The 27,567-nt window shown below is 56.5% G+C and overlaps 1 protein-coding gene across 1 annotated transcript in view; it reads left to right on the top strand.

Moving 5' to 3' along the window:
• TBX21 (T-box transcription factor 21) overlaps nt 1-26,304 on the top strand; it is a 33,954-nt gene extending 7,650 nt beyond the window's left edge. The window contains exons 2-6 of the mRNA XM_074940667.1: nt 21,697-21,851; nt 22,838-22,959; nt 23,615-23,773; nt 24,196-24,257; nt 25,398-26,304. Of these exons, the coding sequence (XP_074796768.1) occupies nt 21,697-21,851; nt 22,838-22,959; nt 23,615-23,773; nt 24,196-24,257; nt 25,398-26,046 (1,147 nt within the window). The 3' untranslated portion in view covers nt 26,047-26,304. The remainder of the gene's footprint in view (nt 1-21,696; nt 21,852-22,837; nt 22,960-23,614; nt 23,774-24,195; nt 24,258-25,397) is intronic.
• Nucleotides 26,305-27,567: the final 1,263 nt, after the last annotated feature.

Here is a 27,567-nt window from a genome sequence, read left to right as displayed (position 1 = left end):
CCCCTTCTGAAAACCAAGCTCTTTGGGGAAGGAACTGTGTGTGTTTGTATAGTGCCTAGCACAATGGAGCACAGATCTTTTTGACACCCCAAGGGCTGTCTAAACACAAAAGCAGTGTAGTTAAATTCATACAAGCCCCCTAGTGCGGATGCAGTTATACCAATAGAAAGGTGCTTTATAGCAGTATAACAAGTCCCATATGGGATGCCAGGGGCCGGAGGGGAGGTCAGGGCATGTACTGGTATAACCTGATCAATTAAAAAAACCAGCCCCGTAACTGACATAGTGGTATCAGTACAAAATCTGTGTAGTGCAGCCCCAAGGCATTACCTCGATGCTGAGACAATATGGCTCTGGCTTCCAAGAGGTGGCCAGTCCTTGCTGGTTGCTTAAGCCAGGGTTTTTTCTATAGATCAGTCCTCAGGCACATGCTAGAATGTAGGGTCTTAAAGCGTTCCTCTTTCGATGTTCTACATGATATTTGCCACCAGAGATAAAACGGTCCCCTGCACAGTAACAGATTAAAATTCCAACCACATCAAAGTCCCCACGCGCCCGAAACTTGCTTAAATGTGAAATATATTTATTTATAAACGTTTCGGGGGCCGGTACTGCTGGGCAAGACTCTGAGCTGGCGTAAATCAATGGCGTCCATGCAGCTGTGTCACTTACGCTCAGCAGAAAACCTGGCCCGTTTATGGGAATGTCTCCGTAGTTGCTTGTCGGACAGCGAGGGAAGTGTGGTGAGATCAATGCAAGAATGGCAAAACTAACAACCCGGTGAATGCCTACTGTTATGTTGGGTAGGATAAACGTAGTGTAAGTGCTTTAAATTCTTCATATTTAAGGGCTAATTAAACACTGGCAATAGATATTTTGAATAATCTGCTCAATTTCTTCTCCACTCTTTCCCCATAGCACCCATCACCATATTAGCAGAGCCCTGCCTAAACTATTGTGTGGGTTTCCTGCAGCTTCATTGGCCATTCAGCGGTCAGAGGTGTGATGGCAGCATACGTAGACACACCTGCGTGAGCTTTAATCCAGCTATCTTTGGGAGCGGAGCAGTGCGGGCTGCACAAACTCCCTCAGGACCCTTGGGTGGCTAGTCTGTGCGGCCATGGCTTCCCTGCTGTTGCTGCCTGAGATTCAAGTGAACTCGGGTGCGGTCATGTTCTGCGATCACGCCTCTGATCGCTATGTAGACTGGGTCTCTGAGCCCGACGAATTGGATCCTGGGTCTGCTCTGCTCTGGTGATGCCTGTTTCTTCCAGTGCTGATTACGCCCACCTTTGCCGCACTCTGTGTTGTCCTGGTGAGGGCCCTGCATTCAGCAGAGATCTTCAGCTCGGTGCGACTTTAAAGCAGCCGTTCTGCTCAAAAGATTTGTTAGTCTCTAAGGTGCCACAAGTACTCCTGTTCTTTTTGCGGATACAGACTAACGCGGCTGCTGCCCTGAAACTTAACTGTGAGCAGGTGCTCAAGTGCTTTGCTGAATTTAGGCCTCCCGGCGTTGTGTCCCTTCAGTCACAAAAGAACCATTTTTGAGTCCTCTCATTCTTATATTAAAATTTTTTCTTTACACTGAGCTTCGGGCAGCTCCTCTTCCCACAAAGAAGCCATCCCACCCTACCCATGAGAACTGGTGGGACAGAACACGAGCTAGGTCCTGCCTTTGTTTCACAGACAGGTTTTTATTTATTGTATTTGTTTTGTGGAGCCCTCCCTCTGGGGCCTGCTGGAGAACTTTTAGGACAATGACTTTAAAATGAGTATGAGCCCATCAATCGTAAGCTGTAGGAGGCAGGGACCATCTTTTGGGTCTGTGTTTGTACAGCGCCTAGGAGTGGGGGGTCCTGGTCCGTCACTGGGGCACCTAGTTGCTGCTACAAGACGAATAGTGAATAAGAACAGTGATGTCCTGGCAAGCAGGCATTTAAACTATATCTGCCCCAAAGCTTGGGGCTCTTCAGAGAGGAAGGTTTGGGCTCAGACCTAGCTGGAAAACAAACAAAAATGCTCCTTCCGTGGGAGGAAAGAAGCTAAAAGAAAAGGGAAGCCCCAGTGGTGGTAATCTGGATCTCGAAGGCAGTCTCTGATCTGAAGAGGGGATGGGCCCCTGCTCCCAGAAGGCTCAGCCCCCTACCAGGTGTAGCTTGAGAGCCTCAAAGGCCTTGCGTGAACATGGGGGGTGAGGACATAGCTCCGGCCCAGGACCCGTGGGCTGCTCTGACCAAGCAGAAATAGCATGGCTGGCTGGCGTCCCCAGCATGATGGATGATTTTCTTTCTCAGTAGCAGACTGGTATGGGGGGAGGGAACCACGTGGCCTGAAGGCCAGCTCCCCAGTGGGTGAGGTGTAAATAAGCCTTGCTCTGAAGTCAGTGGATTTACACCAGCTGAGGGTCTGGCCCTTAGCATGTTCGTTCTAACATGGATGAGATCTAAGGAGGAGACTGTGCCTTATCACCTGGCTGAGCCCCCCTCCTGCCCCCAGAATTCCCACTGAAGTTGGGGTGAGATTGGGATCCACAAGGAGAGAAAGGCCACGTTCCAAACTCCCCCTCTCGTGCTCTATGAGCCGGCCTGTCCGTCCTTTTGACTTGTCGGGACGTTCCCATGAGCTGGATCCGGGGGGGCTTTTCTCGCTGCACGACCGTCTCTGCCTCTTCCCAGAGGCGCGTCCACATAGGGTCCCTCCTGCAAACTAACCCGCCCCCGCCTCCCAGCAAGGCGGCAGGTGGGCTGAGCTGTGACTTAGATGCCAGAAGATGCTCAGTTCTCAGGGCCAGTTAATTTTTTTTTCCCCCTGACCCCGCTCCGATCCCCTTAGGGAAAAGCAGACGACGCTGAGAACGGGGGGCTGGTCCCCGCACGCTCACAGCTCCTGCTGATGCAACATTACAGCGCGGTGGGACTTTTATCTCCAGCGCACACGTGCCTTCCCCAACCCCCTCATTTTCCCCCCCCGCCCAATGCCAATCCAAATGCCAATCCATTCTCCCCCCCGCCCCGCCAATCCAAATCGGCGCCTGGTGTCACATCCCCAAACCCAGCCCCGAAATGCTGCCAAAAATTGAAACCTGGTCCAGTCCCTTTAACCCACTCTGGTTCATTCTGGATTGGGGAGTCTATTGTCGTCTGGGCCAGATCCCCAGCTGGTGTAAATCGGCCTAGCTCTGTGGAAATCAATGGAGCTGCTTTGATTTACCCCAGCCAAGCATCTGGCTCGTAATGGTTGTAGCGTCCAGAGGCCTCAGCTGAGATCAGGGCTGGATGGTGTTTGTAGGACGATAGCCTCCAGGGGGGTGGGAGGTGGCAGAGCCCCCACGGAGGCTCAGAGCCCCATTGTGCCAGGTGCTTCCCCAACACAGAACAAAAAGATGGTCCAAGAGACAGCGGCTGGATGCGGATGGGGGGGTCCGAGGGAACAATGGGCCGGGACCAGCATCAGCTGCCTCGCCGGTTTTTTGTAGGATCAAGGCAAAGGAGAGAGTTGAGGGAATTGCAGGAGAACAAGATTCCACTTCATCAGCAGAGTGAAGACCACCAGGAAGATGGCCAAGGAGGTGGGATTGGGGATGTTTAGAGGGGCCGTGTGGGAGCGAGCACAGAGGGGCTTGTTGAAATTGTAACCAGTGGGGCTGGCACCCCCTGCGGGGAGCTGACAAGAATTGAAAGTGAAGGCAAATCGCTCGCATTTGAAGTGCTGGAGAAAGGGGGAGCCAGGGGAGAGATCCAGAGAGAGCGGTGGGGTGCTCGATGATGCTCTTAGCAGCAGCAGTCTGAACGGGGCGGCACAGGGCAAGACTGCATTGGTCGGGGCCACGAGATGATGAGAGTTTTAGCTGCACGGGTGGAGAGGCCAGGCCGTGGCTTCTCCTGTCAGCGTTGTCAATTCACCTCCCTGAGGGCCGGGGGAGAAGCCCTCCCGTCAACCCAGTGCTGTCTACATGGGGGATTAGGTCTGTATAACTGCTTCGCTCGGGGTGTGGATTTTTCACACACCTGATTGATGTGGTTATTTGGTGTAGACCAGGGCGGGTGCACACTACCACTTATGGCTCTGTAACTTACGCTGCTCAGGGGTGCGTGAATAAGCCATCCCCTTGTGCAACGTAAGTTGCATGGGTGTGAACAGCACTGTGCCGGCAGGAGAGTGTCTCCCGATGACAGAGCTGCTGCCTCTCGCCGAGGCTGGTTTTATGATGCCGGCGGGAGAGCTCTGTAGCACTTCCAGTGTAGACTAGCCCTTAGAGAGGTTCTGCCGAAAGAGTTGGCAAGATTTAGACCTAGCCTGGATGGGAGGGTCTGGAAAGAGGGCCGTGTTTTGGGGCCTGGCTGGCAGGGAGAAAATGGGGAGATCCTATGATGCGGGAGAAGTGGAGGGGTAGGACAGGGGGACGGTTTGAGGAGGGAGTCCAAACAGCTGGGATTGGGGGCATGGGAGTCGGCCGGGTTGGAGAGGCAGGGTTGCTTGGTAGGGAGAGGGCAGAACTGAAGGAGGAGAGGATGGCATCGCAGTGGAGGAAGGTCCACACGGTCACGGAGTTTCTGCCAGAGGCACCAGGGCACGAGTGGAGGAAGCAGGTGTTGGGGTTTTTTGAGGGCTGCCAGGGCTGGGGTCTTGCATGGAGAGAGAGAAGTCAAAGGTGGAGGGACATGGAGCCGGGAGGGAATCAACCCCAACTCTGACTGGCAGTGGACATCGCTGCATTGAAGGGCCAGAGTCTGATCTCAGCGACGCCGGCCTAAATCCAGAGTCAGTGGATAAGTGAGGGGGTGAAAAATTTAGTCTTTTAAAGTCGGTGGCGCTGCTCCGGATCTTGGAGGGAGGAGATTGGGACTCTGCATCCATTGAAGACGGGGGGGCCACATCGGATTTCCACTGGGGCAGCGGCAGTCTGGGCGACCCTAAAAATCTCAATCAACATAGCCATGGCTCTCAGGTGTGAAAAATTCACACCCCTAAGGGCTCAGCTGACCTAGCCTCTGGTGTAGATGTGGCTGGGCTGAGGGAGGGATGCTTCCGTTGACCACGCTACCACCGTTGCGGGAGGTGGAGTTCCTACAGCCACGTAGGGTGGGACTGTGCTCTGGGGTAATTGCCGCATACATGCAGCGGAGACCAGTCCTGAGCTGGGAATCCATTTCCAGGGGGGTCGGGGCCAAGCGGCCACAAAGGAAGGAAGGTTCCTGCTCAGATGAGCTGAGGTGGAGACAGAGCTGATGAAGGAAGAGGTTCAGGAGCAAGGTGAAAGACACGTTTAATGAGGGGTGAATGGCTCCCAGGCCCCCTCCCCCTGCCAGTGGGATCTGGTTTGGCCTGATCTTCCGACACCTCTGGGATTAAAAGCCTTGTGACCAGGGCCTGCCCTTGTGGGGTGAGAAAAGTCTGCGGATTCAGGGAGTTGGATCCTAGCTTCCCAGACTGGGGTGCAGATGGGGAGGGGCAGACAACTGTGTTTTGGAAGGAAGAGGCACCCGTGCCAGGGATGGGAGTGGGTGGGGAAGGCTGGGCAGAAGGTCCAAGAACAGGAGAGGGGTTTCTCCAGAGGAGTCTCTGAGCAGAAAGGTTTCAGGAGCCGGATCAGAATCGCCCCATGGCAGGTGAGGGGAAGAGACCCCTCCCCCAAATGGAGCCAGGCCGGCAGGAAGCGTAATGACAAGGTGCGTGTTTAATGTGAAGCACGTGCTGCATTGAATTGGGGCCTGGCAGTGCTGTGAGATCGGAATTGGGCCACAGAGGCAGTTGGAGCTGGGGCGAGATCCGATCCCCTTCCAGCATCTCTGTGAGAAGTTCTCTCCAGAGATTTCCTTTAGCTCTTCTTCTTTCTCCAGGCCAGTCCTCACTGATGCAGTCCATCCATTGCCATAGGGACCGGCCGCAAATAAATAGGAACTGCTCTCAACAGGGGCTGTGAGGAGACACTGTTCGGTTGCATCCCTCAAGTGCACCCACTAGGGGTCAGGCTTCTCCACACCCCTGCGGCCATACTGTGGGAAAACAAGGGAATTCTCTCTGGGTGGCGCCCTGGTGAGGACACGGGGTATTTTACCCTCCTGCACCCCTGGAAGGTTTTTCAGCAGCTGGGATCAACCCCCTCGATCGAAAAGCCCGAGTCTGTTGTCCGACTTAGGCCATCAGCCATTTGCAGGTGCCTCCTGGACCACCATGGGGTTCAGCCCCACTCTATGGGGCAGAGAGCGACGTGCTTGGTTGGGTTACATTCATATGCAGCAATCAAGGGCCCGGCACCTGTATTCTAGTGTAACAAACAGGAGGTCAGGTAGGATTTCACAGGCAAGGCCGCGCTGCATCCTATGGCCATGTGGAGCGTCCTGGCAGATCCGCCAGTGTTCTGAGCTGAAGGAGAATCTCCCTTGCTAGAAGAGAGCCTATAACGCAGATGAGACGTTCTCACGCCAGCCAGACGTGTCCACACCCGGGGCGGTCGTGCCTAGAGACGCCAAAGAGGCCTCCTTGTGCTCAGCGCTAAAAGAGCATGGAGCATAAATAGACGAGAGGGGAAATAAAGCCTCAAAATAATGGTTTGCCCAAGCCTTGTTGCCAGGGAGGGGATTAGAACTCACATCTGCAGAGTCGCCAGGTAACGCTTTAGCCACTAGATCAGGGGTGGGCAAACTTTTTGGCCGGAGGGCCACATTGGGGTTGCAAAACTGTATGGAGGGCTGGGTAGGGAAGGCTGTGCCTCCCCAAATAGGCTGGCCCCCACCCGCTATATGCCCCCTCCCACTTCCTGCCCCCCTCAGAACTCCTGACCCATCCAACCCCCCTGCTCCTTGTCCCCTGACCGCCCCCTCCTGAGACCCCCCCGTTCCTAAATGCCCCTCCCGGGACCACCCCCCATCCAACCCCCCCCCACTCCTTGTCCCCTTACTACCCCAACCCCTATCCACACCCCTGCCCCCTGACGGCCCCCCCCCCGAGCCCCTGACCCATCCAATCTCTCCCGCTCCCTGTTCCCTGACTGCCCCCCCTCCCAGAACCTCCGCCCCATTCAACCACCCTTGTTCCCTGACCATCCCCCTGGGACCTCCTGCCCCTTATCTTATTGGAAAGCCTGGGAGGTGGGCAGGCGCAAGCCGCACGCGGTGGCATAACTGAGGGGAGGGGGGGGCAGCGGGGGAGGGGCTTGGGGCTAGCCTCCGCAGCCGGGAGCTCAAGGGCTGGGCAGGGCGGTCCCGCGGTCCGGATGTGGCCCGCGGGCCGTAGTTCGCCCACCTCTGCACTAGCTCATTGTGTTACATGCAGGGCAGGGCCACGTGGCTTTCAGTAATGTTTAGATTTAACTTCAGCAATTGCTTCCTGTTGATTTCGGTAGCTCATCACAGCCCGGTCCCCAAGGGCTGGTATTGGAGTCGTGCCCGGAGGCAGGACGGCTGTCACCTAAGAATCCGACTTTGCGCTAGGCAGGCGAAGAACTCAGAGTTTCGCACCATCAGGCAACCGCCGTGTCTCCTGCTGAGTCAATGCATGTGTGGGGGGGTGGCCTGATCCTGCGTGTCCCCTGCTGACACAGTGCACATTGATGAGGCAGTCCAGCAGTCTAGATGCAGCCACGTGCAGGAGGAGACATTTAAATAGGAAAGGCCTAGGTTAAAATAGCCACCCTGACTCACTACGGCGATACTCCAGATTTACCCTACCTCTATCGATTTCAGTAGGGAGTATGGGGCAGGTTCCCCCGGCCCTCCATTTACACCAGCGGAAAGTGGATAGAAAACGCTATCAAACAGGGGCCAAGTTCTCAGTGGGTGTAAATCGCTGTGGCTTCTTTGAAACCAGTGGAGCTGCGTTCGTTTCCACCAGATGAGAGTCTGGACCATTGAGTTTAAAAATCAGAGACCGAGTTTCTGCTTTCAAGCGCACACGTTTGCATAAGGCCCCAGCCAACCCTGTGGGGAGAAAACCTGCCTTTAACATCTCCCACAATGTCACCAGACCAGTGGATTATTTTTAACTAGCGCTTAAAAAAAAAAAGGTCTAAAACCACCTAAAATCTCCCCTCTGCTCTGCTCCAGAATCTAAAAACTGCCCATCTGGCCGTAGGAACAAACATTTCTTCAAGCTCTGTGGCACTTCGCTTCCTATCTGAAACCGCTGTGCAGCATTATTGGGTGCTATTATGGCCTGTTGAACTGTTTCCACTGGCTTTGGATCAAACCCTTACACAGCTGCTGAGCTCCCCCCCAGAGGTGGTTGCATTCCAGTGGTGGGTAAGGGGAATCTTTTTCTATCAGTCTGTAAAGGGCTCAGGGATCCATGCTGGATGCTGTGGCATCGACTATGGATTGACTCCAATTTGGGCTGCCCAATTTGAGAACATTCTTGTGTTGCTTTTAGAGACCCCCCAGATTTCTCCCCTTTAATCCCAACCAGCCTTGGACACATTTGGATCCTGCCCTGGGATTGGATTTTATCACTCATGCCCACAATGCGTTCTTACTTTACTACCAATAAATCCATCAGGGCCAAACCTCCCACTGAAACCAGTGAAGCGTGTGCGTGTGGGGAGGTTACCAGCGATATCAGCAGGCCCCGTAATGCGTAGCAATGAGCAGATACCAGACAGATCCTGCCAGGGCTTCTTAAACTCCAAGGGAGCCAGGAATTCAGCTGGGATAACTCAGTGGGACTCCAGGGCTGTCATTGGCGTCCCTTACAAGGGGGGAAACAGGTGGTCTGGTCTGAACAGAATCTATGCCCTTGTAAACTCCCTGCCACAGCACTCCAGCTCCTCCCCCCCTCCCCGAGCTGTTACTGACCAAGCCAGGCTGAGGATGGCTGCTCAGACTGTGGCTCGGCCGGGAGACGTGTGCTACATTTGAACCCTCAGCCAGAGGGTGGGTCCTGGCGCCGTACTGGTTTGGCGAGAGCTTTGCAGATGTTCTCTGCCTGGCACAGCTCTGTGTGTGTATCCCCTGCCTCCACCGGTGTTCCATGTGATCCCCTCCAGGTGGTCACCCTGCTGAAGTCTCTGTGAAGGGAAGAAGAAATTTTTGTTTGTGGACATGCTCATGTGGTCTAGTGGTGAGAGCTGGGGAGACCCACAATGTGGGACTCCTGGCTTCTATTCCTTGGGCTGGGGGGCTGGTGGTCACAGACAGGCTGGAGGGCGGATTCTATTTCCGGCTGTGGTCGGTGTGCAGAAGCCTGAGGCAGGACTCCTGGGTTCTATCCCCAGCTCTTTCTCTGTGATCTTGGGGCCAAGACCCCACGCTTTGGTTTCTCCATCTTTAAATGGGGATGGCCCACCTCCTGGGGGGAGATTGTGAGCTTTCATACAATTGGTCTTTGCCCAGTGCTTTAAGATCCTCAAATGAAAAATAAGGGGAAGGGGTGGAAACCTGCTGAAATCAGTGTGTTCAGGAAATTCCACACAGTTGTTTAAAAGAACACGACCTTGAAGACCGGCTTGGTCACACCAATCCGTGTGCCTTTTGATTGGCCAGCCAGCGCTCGTAGCTGGGGACAATCCCCGATGTGGCTTCACCGGCGGTGTCTGGGTTAGGAGAAGCACGCTGAACGATCGAGCCGAGAGGGCTGGTTCTCTGTTCTGCCGCCGTGATGTGGCGCTGAATCCGGCCCGGCGTCTTGGTTCGCTGTAAATCAGCAAAGCCCCTCTGCCATCAGGAGCGCTAGGTCGATGGAGGATCCGGCCGGAAGAGGGTTTTCCTTAGAGGTGGGCGAAAATTTTCAGCTGAAAGTCTCGGGGCCAAAACGCGCGAGCGAGAACCGTTCGCAGGTTGCGTCAGTTTCACCAAATTGTTCGGCAGCGGGTATGGGGGGGGGGTCTCAACATTTTGATTTTTCCGGTTTGACGTTGCCTTTATTTTCTTTTCAAATTCAAAAATATTTAAGAATGCTCAAAACCGAAACCTTTGGGGTCAAACAGACCGTTTCGTTTGGCCCCAAATCATTTTCTTTGTTTAACCTGTCAAAACTGCCAGTGAACCCAGAGCATCAGTTTTCTTTGGTCTGGCTGTAATTTTAAGGCCCCTCGTTCCCCAGGGTGCCTCCCCTTTCCAGCTGATTGTGTGGGCCTGTGTGTGCATCGTCGGTCAGTGCCAATAGGAGGTGGTAGTTTGTGTGTGTGTGTGGTCTGTTACGCTCCGTTTGCTGCCGCCCCGATGTGTGATTGAAAAAGCAAAAGAGAAGCTCAGTGGAAAAACAACCAAACCTTCAGCCCCAGGAGGAAGTTTGAAACGCTGCAGGGCCCACGGGGAGCGACTCCCTGACACCGCATTACCGCAGTCGGCGTGGGGTGGAATGAGTGAGGAGGGTTGTACCTGGGGGTGTGGTCATGGGGAGTGATTCCACATGCCAATGGAAACAGCCTGTAACCGGGACACATTCCTGCTGGCCCCAGTGGGCTAGAGTCAACCATGACCTAAGCAACGGGGGAAGCAACTGTGATCTCACACCAATTCTCACGCTGAGGGGCCTGATGCTCTGTGCACTCCCACTGGCATTCATCCAGAGTAAAGCCAGTGAGGTCAGCTGAGTTACACCAGTGTGAACCTGGGGTAAGTGGGAGGAGAATTGAGCCCAGTAACCCACTGATTATAAGAACAGAAGAATGGCCACGCTGGGTCAGACCAATGGTCCATCTAGCCTACTGTCCTGTATTCTGACAGTGGCTGGTGCCAGACGCTTCAGAGGAAACAAACAGAACAGAGCAATGATTGAGTGATCCATCCCTGTCGTCCAGTCCCAGCTTCTGGCAGTCAGAGGTTTAGGGACACCCAGAGCATGGGGCTGCGTCCCTGATCATCCTGGCTAATCGCCATTAATGGACCTGTCCTCCAGGAACTTATCTAACTCTTTTTTTTTTTTTTTTTTTGAACCCAGTTATTGTCTTGGCCTTCACCACATCCCCTGGCAATGAGTTCCACAGGTTGACTGTGCGTTGTGTGAAGAAATACTTCCCTATGTTTGTGTTAAACCTGCTGCCTATTAATTTCATTGGGTGACCCCTGGTTCTTGTGTTATGTGAAGGGGTAAATAACACTTCCCTATTCCCTTTCTCCAGCCCAGTCATGATTTTATAGATCTCTATCATCTCCCCCCTTAGTCGTCCCTTTTCAAAGCTGAACGATCCCAGTGGTTTTAGTCTCTCCTCATACGGAAGCTGTTCCATCCCCCTCATCATTTTTGTTGCCCACCTCTGTACTTTTTCCAATTCTAATACATCTTTTGTGAGATGGGGTGACCAGAACCGCACGCAGTACAAGGTGTGGGTGTACCATTAATTTATATAGTGGCATCATGATATTTTCTGTCTGATTTCTCTATCCCTTTCCTAATGGTTCCTAACATTCTGTTCACTTTTTGGACTGCTGCTGCTCATTGAGCAGATGTTTTCAGAGAACGATCCACAGTGACTCCAAGATTTCTTTCTTGAATGGTAACAACTAATTTAGACCCCATCATTTTGCATGCATAGTTGGAATTATGTTTTCAATGTGCATTACTTTGCGTTTATCAACACCGAATTTCATTTGCCATTTTGTTGCCCAGCCACCCAGTTTTGTGAGATCCTGTTGTAACTCTTTGCAGTCAGCTTTCGACTTAGCTGTCTTGAGTACTTTTGTTATCATCTGAAATTTTGCCATCTCATTCCTTACCCCTTTTTCCAGACCACTTATGAATGTGTTGAACAGCACTAGTCCCAGTACAGATCCTGGGCGGACCCTGCTATTTACTTCTCTCCACTGTGAAACCTGTTTGTTCCTGCTCTCTGTTTCCTATCTTTTAACGGGTTACTGATCTATGAGAGGACCTTCCCTCTTATCCCATGACTGCCTATTTTGCTTAAGAGCCTTTGCTGAGGGACCTTGTCAAAAGCTTTCTGAAAGTCCAAGTACACTATATCCACTGGATCACCCTTGTCCACATGTTTATTGATACCCTCAAAGAATTCTAATAGATTGGTGAGGTATGTTTTCCCTTCCCTAACATATCATGTTTATCTATATGTCTGATCATTCTGTTCTTTACCATAGTTTCCATCAATTTGCCTGGTACTGAAGTCAGGCTTACTAGCCTGTAATTGCCAGGATTACCTCTGGAGCCTTTTTAAAAAATTGACATTACATTTGCTAAACACCAGTCATCTGGTACAGAGGTTGATTTAAGCGATAAGTTACATACCACAGTTAGTAGTTCTGCAGTTTCATATTTGAGTTCCTTCAGAACTCTTGGATGAATGCCATCTAGTCCTGGTGACTTATTACCATTTAATTTATCAATTTGTTCCAAAACCTCCTCTATTGACACCTCATTCTGGAACCGTTTCTCAGATTCGTTGAGCAAAAAGAATGTCTCTGGTGTGGGAATTTCCCTCACATCCTCTGCAGTGAAGACCGATGCAAAAAGTTCATATAATTTCTCCGGAACGGTCTTGTTTTACTTGAGTGATCCTGCAGCACCTCAATCAACCAGTGGACCCCATTGATTGTTTGGCAGGTGTCCTGCTTTTGATATACTTTAAAACTAAGAGCAAAATTTTTGTGTGTGTCTTTTGCTAGTTGCTCTTCAAATTCTTTTCTGGCCTGCCTAATTATATTTTTACACTTGACTTGCCAGAGTATGTTCTTTTCTGTTTTCCTCAATAGGATTTAACTTCCAATTTTTAAAACATGTCTTTTTATCTCTAAGCATCTCTTTAACTCTGTTTACCATGGTGGTATATTTTTGGTCCCTTTCCTGATTATTATTATTATTATTTTATTATTTATTTGGGGCGTATATAGTTTGAGCATCTCTTATGGTGTTTTTAAAAAAGTTTCCATGCAGTTTGCAGGCATTTCACCCTTGTGACTGTTCCTTGCAATTTCTGTTTAACTGAGCTCCTCATTTTTCTGTAGTTCCCCTTTTTGAAGTTAAATGCTGCTGTAGTGATTTTCTCTGGTACTTCCCCTCTCCCCAAGGATGTTAAATTTAATTACATTACGGTTGCTATTACTGAGCACTTCAGCTATAGTCACCTCTTGGACCAGTTAGGACTAAATCAAGAATTGTCTCTCCCCTTGTGGGTGCAAGGACTAGCTACTCCAAGGAGCAGCCATTAATGGTGTCTAGAGATTTTTATCTCTGCATCTCTTCCTGAGATGACACGTTCCCAGTCAATAAGCGGATAGTTGAAATCCCCCATCATTATTGGGGTTTCTGGTTTTGTAGCCTCTCTAATCTCCCAGAGCATTTCACAGTCACTATCACCATCCTGGTCAGGTGGTCAGTGGTGTATCCCTACTGCTGTATTCATATTATTCGAGCATGGAATTTACATCCATAGCGATTCTTTGATGCAGTTTGATTCATTTAAGATTTTTGCTGTCTTTGACTCTGTTTTCTTTCACATAAAGTGCCACTCTTCTACCAGCATGACCTACTTTGTCATTCCTACACATTTTGTACCCTGGTATTACCCATTGATTATCATCACTCCACCAAGTTTCTGTGGATGCCTATTCTATCAATCTCCTATTTAATACCAGGCACTCAAGTTCACCCATCTTTAGTATTTAAACTTCTTGCATTTGTAGACAAGCACTTATCAAAATTGTCAATATTTAGTTGTCTGCCTTCTCGTGATGAATGGGACACTTTTGCGTGACTGTTTCTCTTCAGCTCCTACCTGTACTTTATTAACTTCTATCATTACAGTATTATGATTTATTTGTATTAAAGTAACGCCTAGAAACTCCAGGCAAGATCAGGACCCCATCGCACTAGGCCCTGTACGAATACAAAGTGGAGTTACTCCTTATTTTTACAGATCCAGACGAACACGGCTACCCCTCTGATACTTACTCCTTACTGCATGCATCCGATGAAGTGAGCTGTAGCTCATGAAAGCTTATGCTCAAATAAATTTGTTAAGCTCTAAGGTACCACAAGTCCTCCTGTTCTTTCTGCGGATACAGACTAACACAGCTGCTACTCTGAAACCTGTCATTACTCCTTACTGACACCCGTGCAACCAAGATCAGGCCCCCTGTGTATAGGGGCTGGGAAACTGGTGTAAGTTTCAAAGCGGTGTAGCTCGCACTGATTGGACATCCGTTGACTGTGCAACATAAGAGCAATGAACCGGTTTGCCTGTAATCTAACGGGTCAGATCCCTGGCTGGTGCAGACCCGTGCCTGTGAGAGTCAGACGTCCAAATGATCACGGAGCCAGGAATGCTGATGTCTCCCGTCAAAGCTCAGCGGGGGTTCGTTGGCGTCGCTCCATTGAAGGAGGATCCAGCCCTTCATTTCTAACTCGCTAGAAGCCTGGGCTCTGCAAACAAGAGGTCTGGCTCCTAGCTGGTCCAGTCCAAAGAGCTCCCCTGTCTGTCCCCACCCCCTGCTCTGTCCAAGGCTCTTACCCTCGCGTGTGAAAGCCAAACAGAGATGATGATCTCCGTCCCAAAGGGACTGGGGACGATACGGGGGACCCAGCCCATCCATCAGGGGCTGATACTAATGTGATTGGAGAGGCAGCGGAGATGCCCAACGGGGATCATAGCAATCTGGCAGAGGGGGGCAAGAAATTCTCCCCCCTAACCCCCCCAAATGAGGGCAGCATTGGCCTTGCAAAAGCCCCAAGTCTGCTGTAGCCCAGTGGTTAGCACATAGGGACTGGGCGGGCAGGATGCCTGGGTTCTACTCCCAGCTTTGCCATAGCCAGGCCTCCTTGCCTCAGTTTCCCCATGGGTAAAATGATACCCACCTCCTGGGGCAGGGCTTTGTGAGGCTTCATTAATGGGTTTCAGGAGCCTTAATGGGAGGGTGCGTAATTAAAGGGCTTGATTTCCCCACCACTACCCCACCCTTGGGTGCTCAGATACTATGTGGGGGGAGGTTGTATAAACTTCCAGAGGCACTTAAATGCCCTGGGACCCAAAAGCCTGGGACACAGAGAGAGAGGGCCTAACTCTAAGCACTGGATTAAAACTGGGGGCCTGATTCCCCTCCCCCTGCTGTCAATCAAGAGTGACGGAGCACAAAGATGCTGGCGTGAAAATCCACTCCAGGGGGGGCTTTCTCTGAGGAAGGGGTCTCCCCGCTGCTGCGAGCTGTTTGGCCACTGACATGCTCCACTCCAGAAGTGGCTTCATTTCAGTGCAGAGGTGCTGCTTTTGGCTCCACGTCGGATTCAACTCAGGGCCTGCTCCGGCTTCCATTGGACGTGACCAGTTTAATGGCACCAAGACCAGGCCTGAGACGCCCCAGCCCCACCTGCCCCATAAGCATATGGGGCAATACGTTGCTGACGCAGCCATGAAAACGGCACCCTCAGGCTCCTCTGTGCCACCACAAATCAGCAGCATCGGGAGGCAGAAGCCACACACGGTGAGGGCTTGTTCCCTCGGCATGAAGATCATGTCTCTGATACAATTATTCGGGGGAGATCCTGGCGCCCTGGGAGCAGAGACCTTCCTGGAGAGCAGCAAAGCGCTCACACTCCCCAGGTTCAGCGGAGCCTCGGGGCAAGCATTTGGGAAATTCGTTTGCCTAATCGAGCAAGGAAAGCTGGCAGGAAACCGGCATAGCCTCCCAACGCCTCGCTGAGCTCCTGCGAATGGATTCCCAGCTGCGGGGAGCTCCATTGAACTCTGCTCAGGATCCAGCCTGCTCGGGTCTGTGAAAGTTGGGGGCACCAAAGATCTTAAGACCCGAGGCAGCCGCTCAGCTGAGTGTATCCCTCCCCGCCTGCACCTACCCCAGCCCCCCACCGCCCTGGTCTGCAGCAAGTCACCATGGCAAGGAGCCGGCACCACGCGGTATAAATATCCCAGTGCAGGAAGGGTGCCACCAACCCAGCCCTCTTCTCGCTCTCCGATACCTCAGAGCTGAAATAAAACCTAAGCTCCCGTGGAGAAGGAACCTCCCGCTGCGTGGGGCAGACTCAGCTGCAGGAGGAGAATGGATGTGTCACGGGAGATGCCTGGCTGAAAGCGGGGCAGCGGGTCTGGTTTGGTGCAGTTCTGGATTGGAGCCATTTGCAACCTTCCGGCTCAGATCAGGGGTGGGCATTTGAACAGCCCCAGATTTTCAGGATGCTTTGGATCCAGGGTTTTAGTTCGAGCCCGTGAAGATCTTGGCTGCAGAAGGGTTGGCAGGGGAGAGGGAACATGGTCTGGACCCAGACGAGGAGCATTACAGATTCCCACGTGCTGTGGGCAGGGGGGCTGTACCAACTTCCTCCTCCCCTTTGCAGATGCTCCACTACCCTGACCCCCCGCTATCCCAGCCCTGGGCTCCCCATACCCCCAGCTCTGCTGCTGAGCCTTGGTGCCAACCCACAGCTGGGCTTGGGCACAGGCTGGGGGCATGAGGCAGGCTGGGGGCAGGTTAGACATTGGGCATGGGGCAGGCTGGGGTATGGGGCAAGGGGCGTGGGGCAGGCTGGGGGCACGGGGCAGATTAGACATGGGAGGGCACAAGGCATGGGGCAGGCTGGGTGCTCAGAGGTGCCCCCCACTAGTCACTAGTACAGAAGAGGAGACCTGGGATGAGGGTCTCCCGGAGGTAACCAAGGGTGAAAGCAGGCAGAAGAAGTGACCTCTGAAAGTTATTTGCTTCCCATGACTCCCTGGGACACCCCAGGGCCGCTCTTTGAGCAGTGGGGAGGAGAATTTCCATGCAGAAGGAGGGGAGGGTCCTGGCCCCCCGCCAGGTCCGGCCTGGCCCGCCGACAGGTCCAGCCTGGCCCTAGGAGCCCGGCCTGGGCTGGGCTTTCCAAAGTCGTTTCTGAGAAGCGGGGCCCGGCTCCCGCCAGGTCGCCCCCGGCCCTGAGATCACTCCGCCCCGGGCCCTGCTTTATCAGAAACGCCGGCGCTTCAAGGAAACCCGGAGCTCGACGGCTCAAAGCCCCTCCTGGTTCCGCCCGGCATCCCCCTCCCACGCCGGGAGTGGGGGCCGCGCCGCGATGACTTGGCCTGTCGGCTTTGAGCATCATGTGCTGTGGCAAGCTTGGGGAGGGGAGGGGAGGAAGGAAGGAAGTGAGAAAGACCGAGAGAAGCAGAGGAAAGAGAGAGAGAGAAAGGAAGAGAAGAGCAGCGGCGGGAGGGGGAGGAAAAGGGGAACGCAGAGAGGGAGCGAGGTCCCTGAAATGATGGGGAGAAAGCCGGACTCGGCAGGTGGAATGGAGCCTGCGGGGCAGGGGGGAGCTGCCCTGGCCTCCCCATGCCAACGGAGCGGTACCAGCGGGTCTGGTTCTGGCAGGACTCCCTCCGCCCCCACCTCAGGGCTCCCACTGAATCCACATTGCGCCCCCCATCCCCTGACTCCCTGCCCCCCCAGCTCTCAGCCAGGATTTGGGGAGCCTGGCCCTGGGTCCCAAAGCGCCCCCTGGCCCTGCGTGTGGCCTCCGGCAGAGCGCGTCGGGGGTGAATATTTCAAGGGGGCCGTTAATGTGTCAAGAGCCGCGCCCCACGGGGGGCACGCGTCTGCCTGAGTGCGGCTCAGCGGGTGTGTCTTTGTGTGCGGCAGATTACCTGGGACTGTGGCGGTGACCGGTTGTGCGCGTCCGTGAGTGTGCCCAGGGGACGGCGCGTGTGTGAATCTGCGTGCGCGCACAGTCGGGGCGTTGTGTGAGTGTCACAGGTGTGCATATGCGTGGACGTGTATATGTGCGTGCCAGATTGTGCATACACCCTCTAGGGGGGCTCTCGGTGTGTGTCACTGTGTCGTGAATGGGTTACAAGTGTGCGTGTTTGATTGTATGGGAGGGGGTCAGAGCGTGTGTGTGTTTGTGGGCATACCGCAGGGTGTCTGCGGGGCTGGCCCCAGGATAGTAGCGAGACGAGGTGGGTGAGGGGGTATCTTTACTGGGCCAGCGTCTCTTGGTGAGAGAGACGAGCTTTCGGGCTCCCCAGCGGTCCTCTAAAAGCTGTTCCCTCCCCCACCTTGTCTCTCTTACACAACAGAGGTGCAGCTGAGTGTGTCACTCTCCTGTGGAGGGGCCTGTCTGTCCATGCACACCACGGGTGCACCGTGTCTGCATGGGGCCCCAAGACCCAGCAGGCTGGGCTGTGGGGAGCTGCTGTGAGGCCCAGCATCCTTGCCAGCCTGGGCTCTGGTGACGTCTGCTTCACCCTGTCCCTGGAGCCTGGTGCCTTGCGAGCCGTCAGGTCAGTTCAGCACGGGCAGGCGTTTTGCCCAGGGCTGTGGCCAGGACCCTACTGGCCCCCTGCTCTTGGCCCATCTTTTATTCACTAGCTAGTGAAATATTCACACGCTCTCCTCTCTGCTGTCTCCTATGCCGTCCCCTCCACGTTCGGGACTGGGGGCATGGGGGGGTGTCGTATTTGATTGACAGATCATGGGAGCTCTGGTGAGAGAACCTGGGCCAGCCTTGCCCCAGCCAGGCCTTCTCTGGGCAGCCCAGTTCGTCACCCATTTAAACCAGCGGAGGTGGAGATTTTACACTGGTGTAACTGACAACAGCTTGCGTCCCGTAATCCTCAGCTCCTGGCTTCACCAGGAATATGAGCAGGACTGGAGGGGGATTAAATTCTGCTCTTAGTCTTATTATGATTAGTGCTATATTGTGGTAGCACATAGGAACTATGGACCATGACGCCAGGTACAAACAGAATAGAATAATGGTCCCTGGCCCCAAGAGCTTACTTTGCTCCCCCTTACAGAAGCGGACTCACTCCTGAGTCCTCCCAGGGGGATTCAGATCAGAATCCCAGGCGTGGCAGCTCGGGCATTTTTGCTCTGGCAATTTGCTCCTGATTTTGGTTGTTCTGAAAGCCCCAGTTCCAGGAGTCTAGTGATGATGTGAGACTCTTGGCTTCCATTTAAAACAAAAGAACAGTAAGTTCCAGCCATCGTGGTGGCGGAGAGAGGCTTGAAGTCGTAAAGCCCCCCCACTTCCCTAGGCTCAAAATCCAGAAGGCAAATAGAAAGAGCATCTATTTTTTAAAAAATTTAATTTCAAGATTTTTAAGCGATTGTGGGAGGAGGGGGGCTGCTTGGTGACTTTTGAATGGTTGGCATTGGCAAGGCTGGGCTCGGGTCAGAAGGGCTGCATTGCTGCTCCATATTTACATCAGCATGACTGGGCCTGATTCGGGGCCCTCGTGCTAATCCGGCGTGAGTCAGTGTGTAAATCCAGGGTAAACCCGAGAGGGGCCTGGCACTAACATGCATCTTTAACTCGCCGCTGTCAAGCTAACTCTGGGTGCACACCAGTGTAAATCTGGCATAAATGCAACACTCCAGCTATACACCAGGGTGGGTGACAGCAGGATCTGGGCATGCATCATAAATTACCAATAATTAATCCACCACGGATTTGGACGGCGCTATCCCAGTGTACACCCGCTGAGGATCAGGCCTCTAAAACCCATTTGGCTCCGTTTTGGGAGCCTGGCCAGTTTCGTTTTCTTCCTCCTGTCAGTGTCGTCCCTCGGCTGCCTCTGCAGTTCCCAGCCTGCACTGAACGCGCTGAAAGTGCCAAACAAAACCTCTTTTCATTGAAATGTGTTTGAAGCAAGAGTTTGGGGAGGGGAGGGGGGGTTAGAAAGCGCAAAGTCACTGGGCAGCATCTCCTAAAGGGGGCTGCAAAACAGTACAACCTTTGCAGAGGACTTTTGTGTTTCCTCTCTGGTCCTGGCTGCCGCCGTTGGGATAACGAGCCTGAGCCACGTGTCGCCCCTCTGAAGCACCTGGCACCGGCCGCTGTGGGAAGACAGGACACTGGGCTAGATGGACCCTTGCTCTGACCCAGTCGGGCTGTTCCTACGTCCGCCTGGAGCGAACCTGCAGCCTTGAGGACCAAAGCAGCCCCTGCTGCTTAAGAGGACTTAGGTCTCAGCAGGGAACAGCAGCCTGTTGCAGTCCCTAAAGCCGGCCACTAGAGGGAGCCATGCGCTCACTCCCTAAAGGCGTGCCTTACATTGTGGTCATGTCTCCCTCTTGTGGCCAGCCCCGGTGTCTACAACCACCCGCTCCCTAACCCCTGGCTTAAACTGCAGAGGCTGGTATTGTTTGAGGGTCCTGAGTTCGATTCTCGCCGGCGGCTGTTAGGCGTGCGTGGATGTGGTTTGTTGCATTGTTCCCCCCGATCCTACCAGGCTAGGGCCCTCCGTGCAGTGGGGAGACAGGGTCCCCTATTTCCCAGCTGCCTTTGTCGGACCCCTCTTCTTGCTCTGACGAATGGGGAGGCCACTAACGAGAGGGGTTGAAATAGGGATTTGAAATTGACGTGTGAGCCCCACCCGATCCTGCCTCTTTCCTCTTCCCCCTTCCCAGCTGTCCTCTGCCATTGCTCTCCATTCCCCTTTTCGCTCCCTGCCTTCCTCTCTCCTGCTCCTCCGCCCTTCCCTGGCCTGGCGATGGGGCTGAGAATAGAAACGGTGTCACTTTCTGAACCGGAGAAGTGAGGAGGAGGGGCAGAGGGAAGGGGGGGCCGGGGCATGGGACGCAGAACCGAGCTGCCACCTGTCGCAGTCCGCTGACAAGTCGCTGGGTTCTCAACAGGGCCAAGTGGCTAATCTGCCCTGATAGGGGGCAAGGGACTGGGGGGCGGGGCTGGGATCAGAACCAGCTGGCTGGGCTGCCTTCAGAACCAGAATGGGAAGAGCTGGGAAATAATCCAGCTCAGTGCTCGAGGGGGGGTGGGCGGGTTGCTTCCACCCCTCACCCCCCACCCCATTGTCTCCCTTCCCGTCTCTGTTCTCTACTGCTTCTTCCCCCTGCTTTCTATAGCCACCCCCAGCTTCCCCTCTCTCCTCCAGTCCCCCCATTTCCCTCAATCCCTCCCTGTGCCCAGCTCTCCGAGGCAGGGAATGCATCTTTGTATATGCACACGTGGGTCCCGATCCTGACCCGTCTCTGCTGCAATACCAGGAATGGTTAACGGCCATCAGCTCCTCTTCTCCCTCAGGCTCTCCTGCAATCTCTGCCCCCAGCCCTCTCCCGATCTCTCTGGTTTGATACCCCCGGGGGCCTCCCCAGTGCTCAGGAATTAATGGGGCATTCCAGCTGCCTGGGCAGGGAAACCAGCTGGGCATTGGCCTTGTCTAGGGGCATGTAGTTACAGGGTAACCTAATGGGGCTGGCCGAGGGGTAACCAAGGCGCCTGCTCCATGCTGAGCTGGGAAATGGGAGACCTGGATTCTACTCCCAGCTCTGCCGCTGACCTGGGGCTGGTCACATCTCACTGTGCCTCAGTTTCCCCTCCCACCCTGTATGTGTCTTGTCTAATCAGACTGTGACCTCTTTGGGGTGGGGACTGCCTCGCTGTGTCTTTGTACAGCGCCTGGCACAACGGGGCCCTAGTCTCTGTTGGGGCCTCTCAGCACTACCATAATAAATAATAGCATGAGGACAATCCAAGCCACCACACACCAATCCCCCGTGTTGCCATCACATTCGTCCAGCCCATATCCCACGGATACATCCTCAGGGCAGCTCCGTCCTGCTTCGGGCTGGGATCCCACCTGGGTCCTTGCTCACCTCCACGAGCCAGCTCCCTCCTCGGGGGACCTTTCCCCGCCGCGTGGCCAGACTCCACGGGATTTCATTGGCAGAAGGATGCTCTGCCCTGGGGAAGTGTGTGTGTGTGTGTGGGGGGGGGGGGGGCGGGGGTCTTGCTGTGTGATTTGGGGACCCAGGGGGTGTCCCCTCCAGTGTAACACTCTGGGTTGTATTTGTGTCCCCTCTCCAGGCGGATGTTCCCGTTTCTTAGTTTCAACCTCTCCGGGCTGGACCCCGTGGCTCACTACAGGGTCTGTGTGGACATCGTCCTGGTGGATCAGCACCACTGGAGGTACCAAGGCGGGAAGTGGGTCCAGTGCGGCAAGGCCGAGGGGAACATGCCAGGTAGGAAGGAGAGATCCAGGCCAGTTATCTCGTTCATGGGGCTGAGGAACCAGGGCGTTGGGTACAGGGGAGTGGTCGGGGCTTGCCACTGTCTCTAGGGTTCTCCTGCACCCTCCCCTGCAGCGCCCCCTACTGGGAGAGCCAGGTGCCTGCCCCAGCCACTGCTCTTGCACCCTCACCTACAGCGCCTCCTGCTGGGAGAGGCTGGGACTGGGTAGCCAGGAGCTTCTGCACCATTCCCAAGAGTGGCGCCTGCTATCGAAGCTGTGTTGGGGGGCAGAAGGGGGGGGGGGGGGGCTCGTTGTGACCTGACAGCTGGTTCCTGATTCGGTGGTTCCTGATTGGGGGGTGGGGGTTAAGATTTCAAGCAGCGATGGCCAGGGTCTCAGGGCTGCCTTTTCCCTCTGGGGGGGCAGAGCTGGATCCGTGTTTCCCCGAACGGGACTGGGGAGCCAGGGTCTGCAATTCGCCCAACCCCAAACTCCCCTGGCGCTGCAGGGTCCGGGACCAGCCCACCAGCTGATCTCTCCCCGTTTGGAGCAGCAGGGAGCCCCTCCCCTTCCTTTCTTGTCCCCACCCCATCCCTTCAGCACCGGCTGCCCCCCTCCCTCCCCTCCACTCCCCTCCCCAGCGCTCGCGGCATTCCCAGGAGCCAGAGCGCCCTCTTGTGGGCAGCCGGGACGGTGCAGTGGCTCCCTGGCCAGCACAGCACCCCACATAACCGATGTGTTATTTTGCCTCTCTGCCCCCTGCCTACCCAGCCGGCACTTCCCGGCCCAGGCTGGATGAGGGGGGACTCGCCCCCCGTAGCTGGGTGGAGAGGCTGGCCCCAAGTGCTGCTCCAAGCCCTGAGCAGGAGGCACCCGGCCGGGAGGGGGCGCTGGCTGCCGGGGGGTGGGGGGGGCTGGCCCAGAGCCGTGGGTGCAGGGAGCAGCTGGTGGGCCCGTGGCAGCAGCCCGGCACTCAGCAGGGGGCTGTTCTGGCAGGTAACCGGCTGTACCTCCACCCCGACTCGCCCAACACCGGGGCCCACTGGATGCGCCAGGAGGTCTCATTTGGAAAACTCAAGCTCACCAATAACAAGGGGGCGTCCAATAACATCACACAGGTAACCACCCCCCCATGGCACAGGCCAGACGCCTGTCCCCCTCACCTGGGTAACGTCCCCCATTGCGGGGCACAGGCCAGACGCCTGTCCCCCTCACCTGGGTAACGTCCCCCATCACGGGGCACAGGCCAGACGCCCGTCCCCATCACCCATGTACCCACCCCGCCCTCCTACAGCGTACTACACAGAGACCCGCCAGCCTATCTGCATTGTTCCTGGCAGGAGCGCTCCCCTCCAGCTTCTGGACCCTCCAGACACTACCTACTCCCCACCATCCACGTCTCTGTGGCGTGGGGCTCACTCCCAGGACCCCGGTGCTTTCTCTGTTCCGTTCTTTCTGTCGCCTTCCTTCCAGCTGAAGGAGCTGCCTTTTGCCCAATAGTTAGCCTGTGGAACTGCCTGCCACATGATATCGATCTAAAGCTATGAATCCCACGGACGTTCCCTCACTGGCTTATCCCCAGGCCCATGGTACCCTCAGTCAGGATAAGCCTGCCATAGTCTCCCCCATAGATTGACCCGCAGAACAGTGGGGATCACCCTACCACGGGTTGTCCCAATGTGCCCCTCCCCCAGCTGCAGAGCACCCCTTATGGGCGCCGCGCCCCCTGCTCCAAGCGCCTCTCCCGACACTCCCATGCCCTGCTCTCTGCAGATGATCGTGCTGCAGTCCCTGCACAAATACCAACCGCGGCTGCACGTGACGGAGGTGAAGGAGGGGGAAGGGGACGAGGCCTACCCCTCCAGCAACACCCAGACCTTCGTCTTCCCGGAGACGCAGTTCATCGCCGTCACGGCCTACCAGAACGCCGACGTGAGTACGGGGCCCCCGCGCCTCCCTGGGCCACGGCAACCCCTTGGACACCCCGGGGGCAGCCACTAGGGGGTGCTGTGCCAAGGAGAGGGGTAGGTCTGAGGCCGCCCATGGTGCGCTTGGGTGGGGACTGGAGCGTCACGTCCGCACCCCATGGCCCGGCTCCTGCCTCGTGCTGGGAAGAGCAGAGGGCGGGTGTCTGGGAAAAGGTGGATCAGGGCCCGTGGTGGGAGCAATGGGGCAGGGGGTGTCATAGGGTGGGGGGAACAGATGGGGGAGCACTAGGAAGATGGGGGGCTGCCCTGGATCCTGGCTTCTTCCCCTCCCGACTCTCCCTCCTTCCCCTCTGCCCCCCCCAGCCCCATGCCGCCCCACTCACGCGGTACGACTGCATACCCAGACTCTCTCCTGTGTTGTCCTAGATCACTCAGCTGAAAATCGACCACAACCCCTTTGCCAAGGGCTTCCGGGACAACTTTGACTCGTGAGTATCCCCCCATCCCGCCCCCCCACTGGCTCGCTCCCCATCGCCCCGCTGGGCCAGCCCAGCCAGGGGGCGACGGTGCCTTGATGCACCGTCATCAATGGGTCACTGCCAGGCATCTCCGAGGCACCCATTTGCCAGAGGGCCTTGGCAGGGAGGGCAGGGAGGGGGTCACTGAGGGGTAGCAAACATTGGGTGGATGGGGGTGGGGAAGCCGCAGGACCCCTTAACGTGCCTCCCCCTAGCAGCAGGAGGGCGGGTCGCTCACCTGTGTTCCCGCTAAGGTGCGCACCTGCACGGCTACACAAGGGCCGCGTGTGCAGGTGAGCGGGGAGAATGGAGGATGGGGGCAGCGGGGTGAGGTGATGGGGGGGCTTGGAGGAGCTTGGGGCATGTGGGACTGCGGCGGGGACGGGAGAGACGCCTCTCCCCCAGCCCCGGAGCTGCGGAGGGGAGAGAGGGGGGTGTGTGTGTGTGTGTGTGTGACATACACACACACACACACACACGGTCTTTCACACTCACCTCCCAACGCACGTGTTCTTGTTGTTCCTTCTTGGGACTTCCTGCAATGCACATACGTTCTCTGTAATTTTATTCTTTCAAAGTGCAACGTTCGTGTTTTGACTGGTCTGTGCCCTTCATGATTTTTATTCCTCTCTTTCACTGAACTTTGATTCTTTGAGTAGTGAGTTCTAAAATGCCTAACGTGTCCTGGCCGGAGTAATTATCCCTCCGGGAACTTTTTCAACAGAGAGATTCTGTCTGGGTGTTTTTGTTTCTCGGGGTGGTGCCCATCCCCGCAGGACCACGACAGTGGTGCACGGAAGGACATTTATTCCGCGCGTGGGTGGAAAAAGTGAGAGGGACCGTTGTCGCTCGCCCGCCGAGGCCGGGTGTCTCTGCTGAGTTTGCCAGCCCGGAGGAAGGGATGGCGACGGGCAGGGATGCCCCGCCCGGAGCGGGGCTGAGACCCCCCCCCCCCCCCCCCCCCAAACTCAGCTCAGTTACCGGAGCGCCGCTGAAGCCAGCCAGGGCCGGAGTCCAACCTGAGGCACCAGGGGCCCCCCCACCCTGCCAGCCGTCCAGCTCCCTCTCCACCCCCTGCCTGACCCCTCCCTTGTGTTTGTCCCCCCCCAGGATGTACACGACGGCAGAGGGCGACCGCGTGACCCCGTCCCCGCCCGACCCCACCAGTTGCCAGCAGCTCCTGCCCGGCAGCCGCTTCCCGTCCTTCCTGCACGAGCAGTACCCGCTGCCCCAGAGCCGCTACTACAATGGGGAGCCCCTGCAGCCCAAGGAGCCGCCCCGCTGGTACTTCGCCTCCCAGCAGCCCCCCGCCGCCCCCCTGGATTATGGCGCCTACGACGGCGCCTACAGCGGGAACAAGTACATGCCCTTCGGCGTGAAGGCCTTCCCCCTGCCGGCCTCGCCCCACGCCCCGCTGCCCTTCTACCAGGAGCCCCACCCCTTCGGCTCGCCGCCCGCCGCCTGGCAGCCGCCCGCCAAGCCCAGCCCCGGGGCGCTGGGCTGGTTCCGGCCCGTGCGGGACACCAGGCCCCCGCCCGGCGGCGAGGAGAAGGGGAAGGACGCGGAGGGCTGGGCCGAGCCGGCCTCGGTCAAGTCGGTGGACTCCTCGGACTCGGGCCTGTTCGAGGCGGAGTGCAAGCGGCGCCGGGTGTCGCCCTACGCCTCCAGCGCCGAGAGCTCGCCCCCCGCCCGCAACGGGGACCTGTACGACAAGGAGGGGGGCGCCGACCCCGGCTACTACGGCTTCTACGGCAACTGAGCGGGGGCAGGGAGGGAGCGTTTTCCTGGTGCTGGGGGGCTAGAGGTCCCCCACCCCGCCCCCCCAAATCATATCGGGTGTCCCCAGGGAAAGGGTGCGAGGGGGGCGGTCGCTGCAGACAGGCGCAGCAGAGGAGGTGAAGGTGTGGGGGGGTGAAGCTTCTCTTAACCCCCCCACAGTTGCACAGTTGGCGGGGGGGACAGGGGTGGGGGGGGTGAGCGTGTGCCCGAACCCGGTGTGTGAGCCAGGCTGGGCCCCGGCTGGCCCACGTTCGTGCATCAGCACGTGCGCAAATGCCCTCGTGCACGCTTCGGTGCTCACACCCATGTGCATTTACACACAGACCCATGCCCCAGTCATGCACACGGGCACCCCCCCCATACCCCTGCAGCCTTCCTCCCCCCCCCCCCCCCCGACACACCGTTAATGCGGTTACCCTGCAGCCAGCCAGGAGACCAGCCGAGGCTGCAGCTCTGGCCTGACCCTGCGTATCACTGATGAACGCCTATCTTGCCATCCCCAGGCCCTGGTGGGCTGGGCACAGGGGCACATTCCCCCGCCCCCCCGCTCGCTGCTGCCCTCCGGCGGTGAGCCCCTCCCTCCGTTGCACCAGGCACCTTCCGCCCCCCACCCCGCCGAGCGTGTCGAGGGTTCGAGCACCACAGCGGCCTCGTCCGTGCCCATCACAGCCCCCTGCGGGAAGGAGCCGAACCACGCGGGTGGCCGAGGCTGTGCTCCCCCCCCCCGCGCCCCTCCTGGGCTCTGTGGTGTCTGTTTTGGGGAGTGAGTCCTGCACCAACCTTACCCCAGCCACTGGCGGTGACCCCGGGCTGTCCCCTGCCCTCAGCTCAGGGGAGCAGCGAAAGCAAAGTGGGGGCCCTGCCTGACGGGCCCTGGAGCCTGGCAGGCTCTGCCCCCCGTTTCCGCCCCCCCGCCCCCAGATTTGTCAGACTGCCCTTAACGTAAGAGCCCCCTCCCTGTCTGCCCCGGGTCTTTGTGTCTTCACCTCATCTCTGGGGCCGCTGGGTTCCCCCAGCTCACGGGGCAGAGCAGACAGGGCCCCACGGGCGCCGCGACCCAGCCGTGCTGGGGCGGGAACAGGCCTTCAGTGCCCCTGGCAATGCAGCGAGCTGGATGAGGCACCCAGGGGCACTCCCAGCTGAGGGGTGCGGGGCATCCCCACCACACACACACACACCTCCACCTGCTGAGACCCCCCCCTGAGCCCTGCTGGGGGCGACTCCCCCCCCCCCCCCAGCACCAACCTGGCGTCATGGGCCTGTCCCACTGCTGCCATGCACAGCGGGGGGGGGGGGTGTTGCCTTTCACGCCCCCCACCCCAATCCCTGTCCCGTCCCTTGGCTGTGGCCAGCCCCTGTGCTCATGGGTTTGGGTTTGTGGCATCCACAAAAAGTCCTGGACTTATGTCTCTGCCCACCAGGCCCGCTGCTGGGGCCCTGACCGTGGTGCTCCTTGGGCGGGGGCCTGCCGGGGCAGTTCTGGGGACTGTCTGAGAGGCCC

Source organism: Natator depressus, chromosome 27, assembly GCF_965152275.1.
Source record: "Natator depressus isolate rNatDep1 chromosome 27, rNatDep2.hap1, whole genome shotgun sequence".
NCBI classification, from domain to species: Eukaryota; Metazoa; Chordata; order Testudines; family Cheloniidae; genus Natator; species Natator depressus.
The sequence above is the reverse complement of the archived record's forward strand: the minus strand, read 5'-3'. Positions and strand labels throughout refer to the sequence as shown.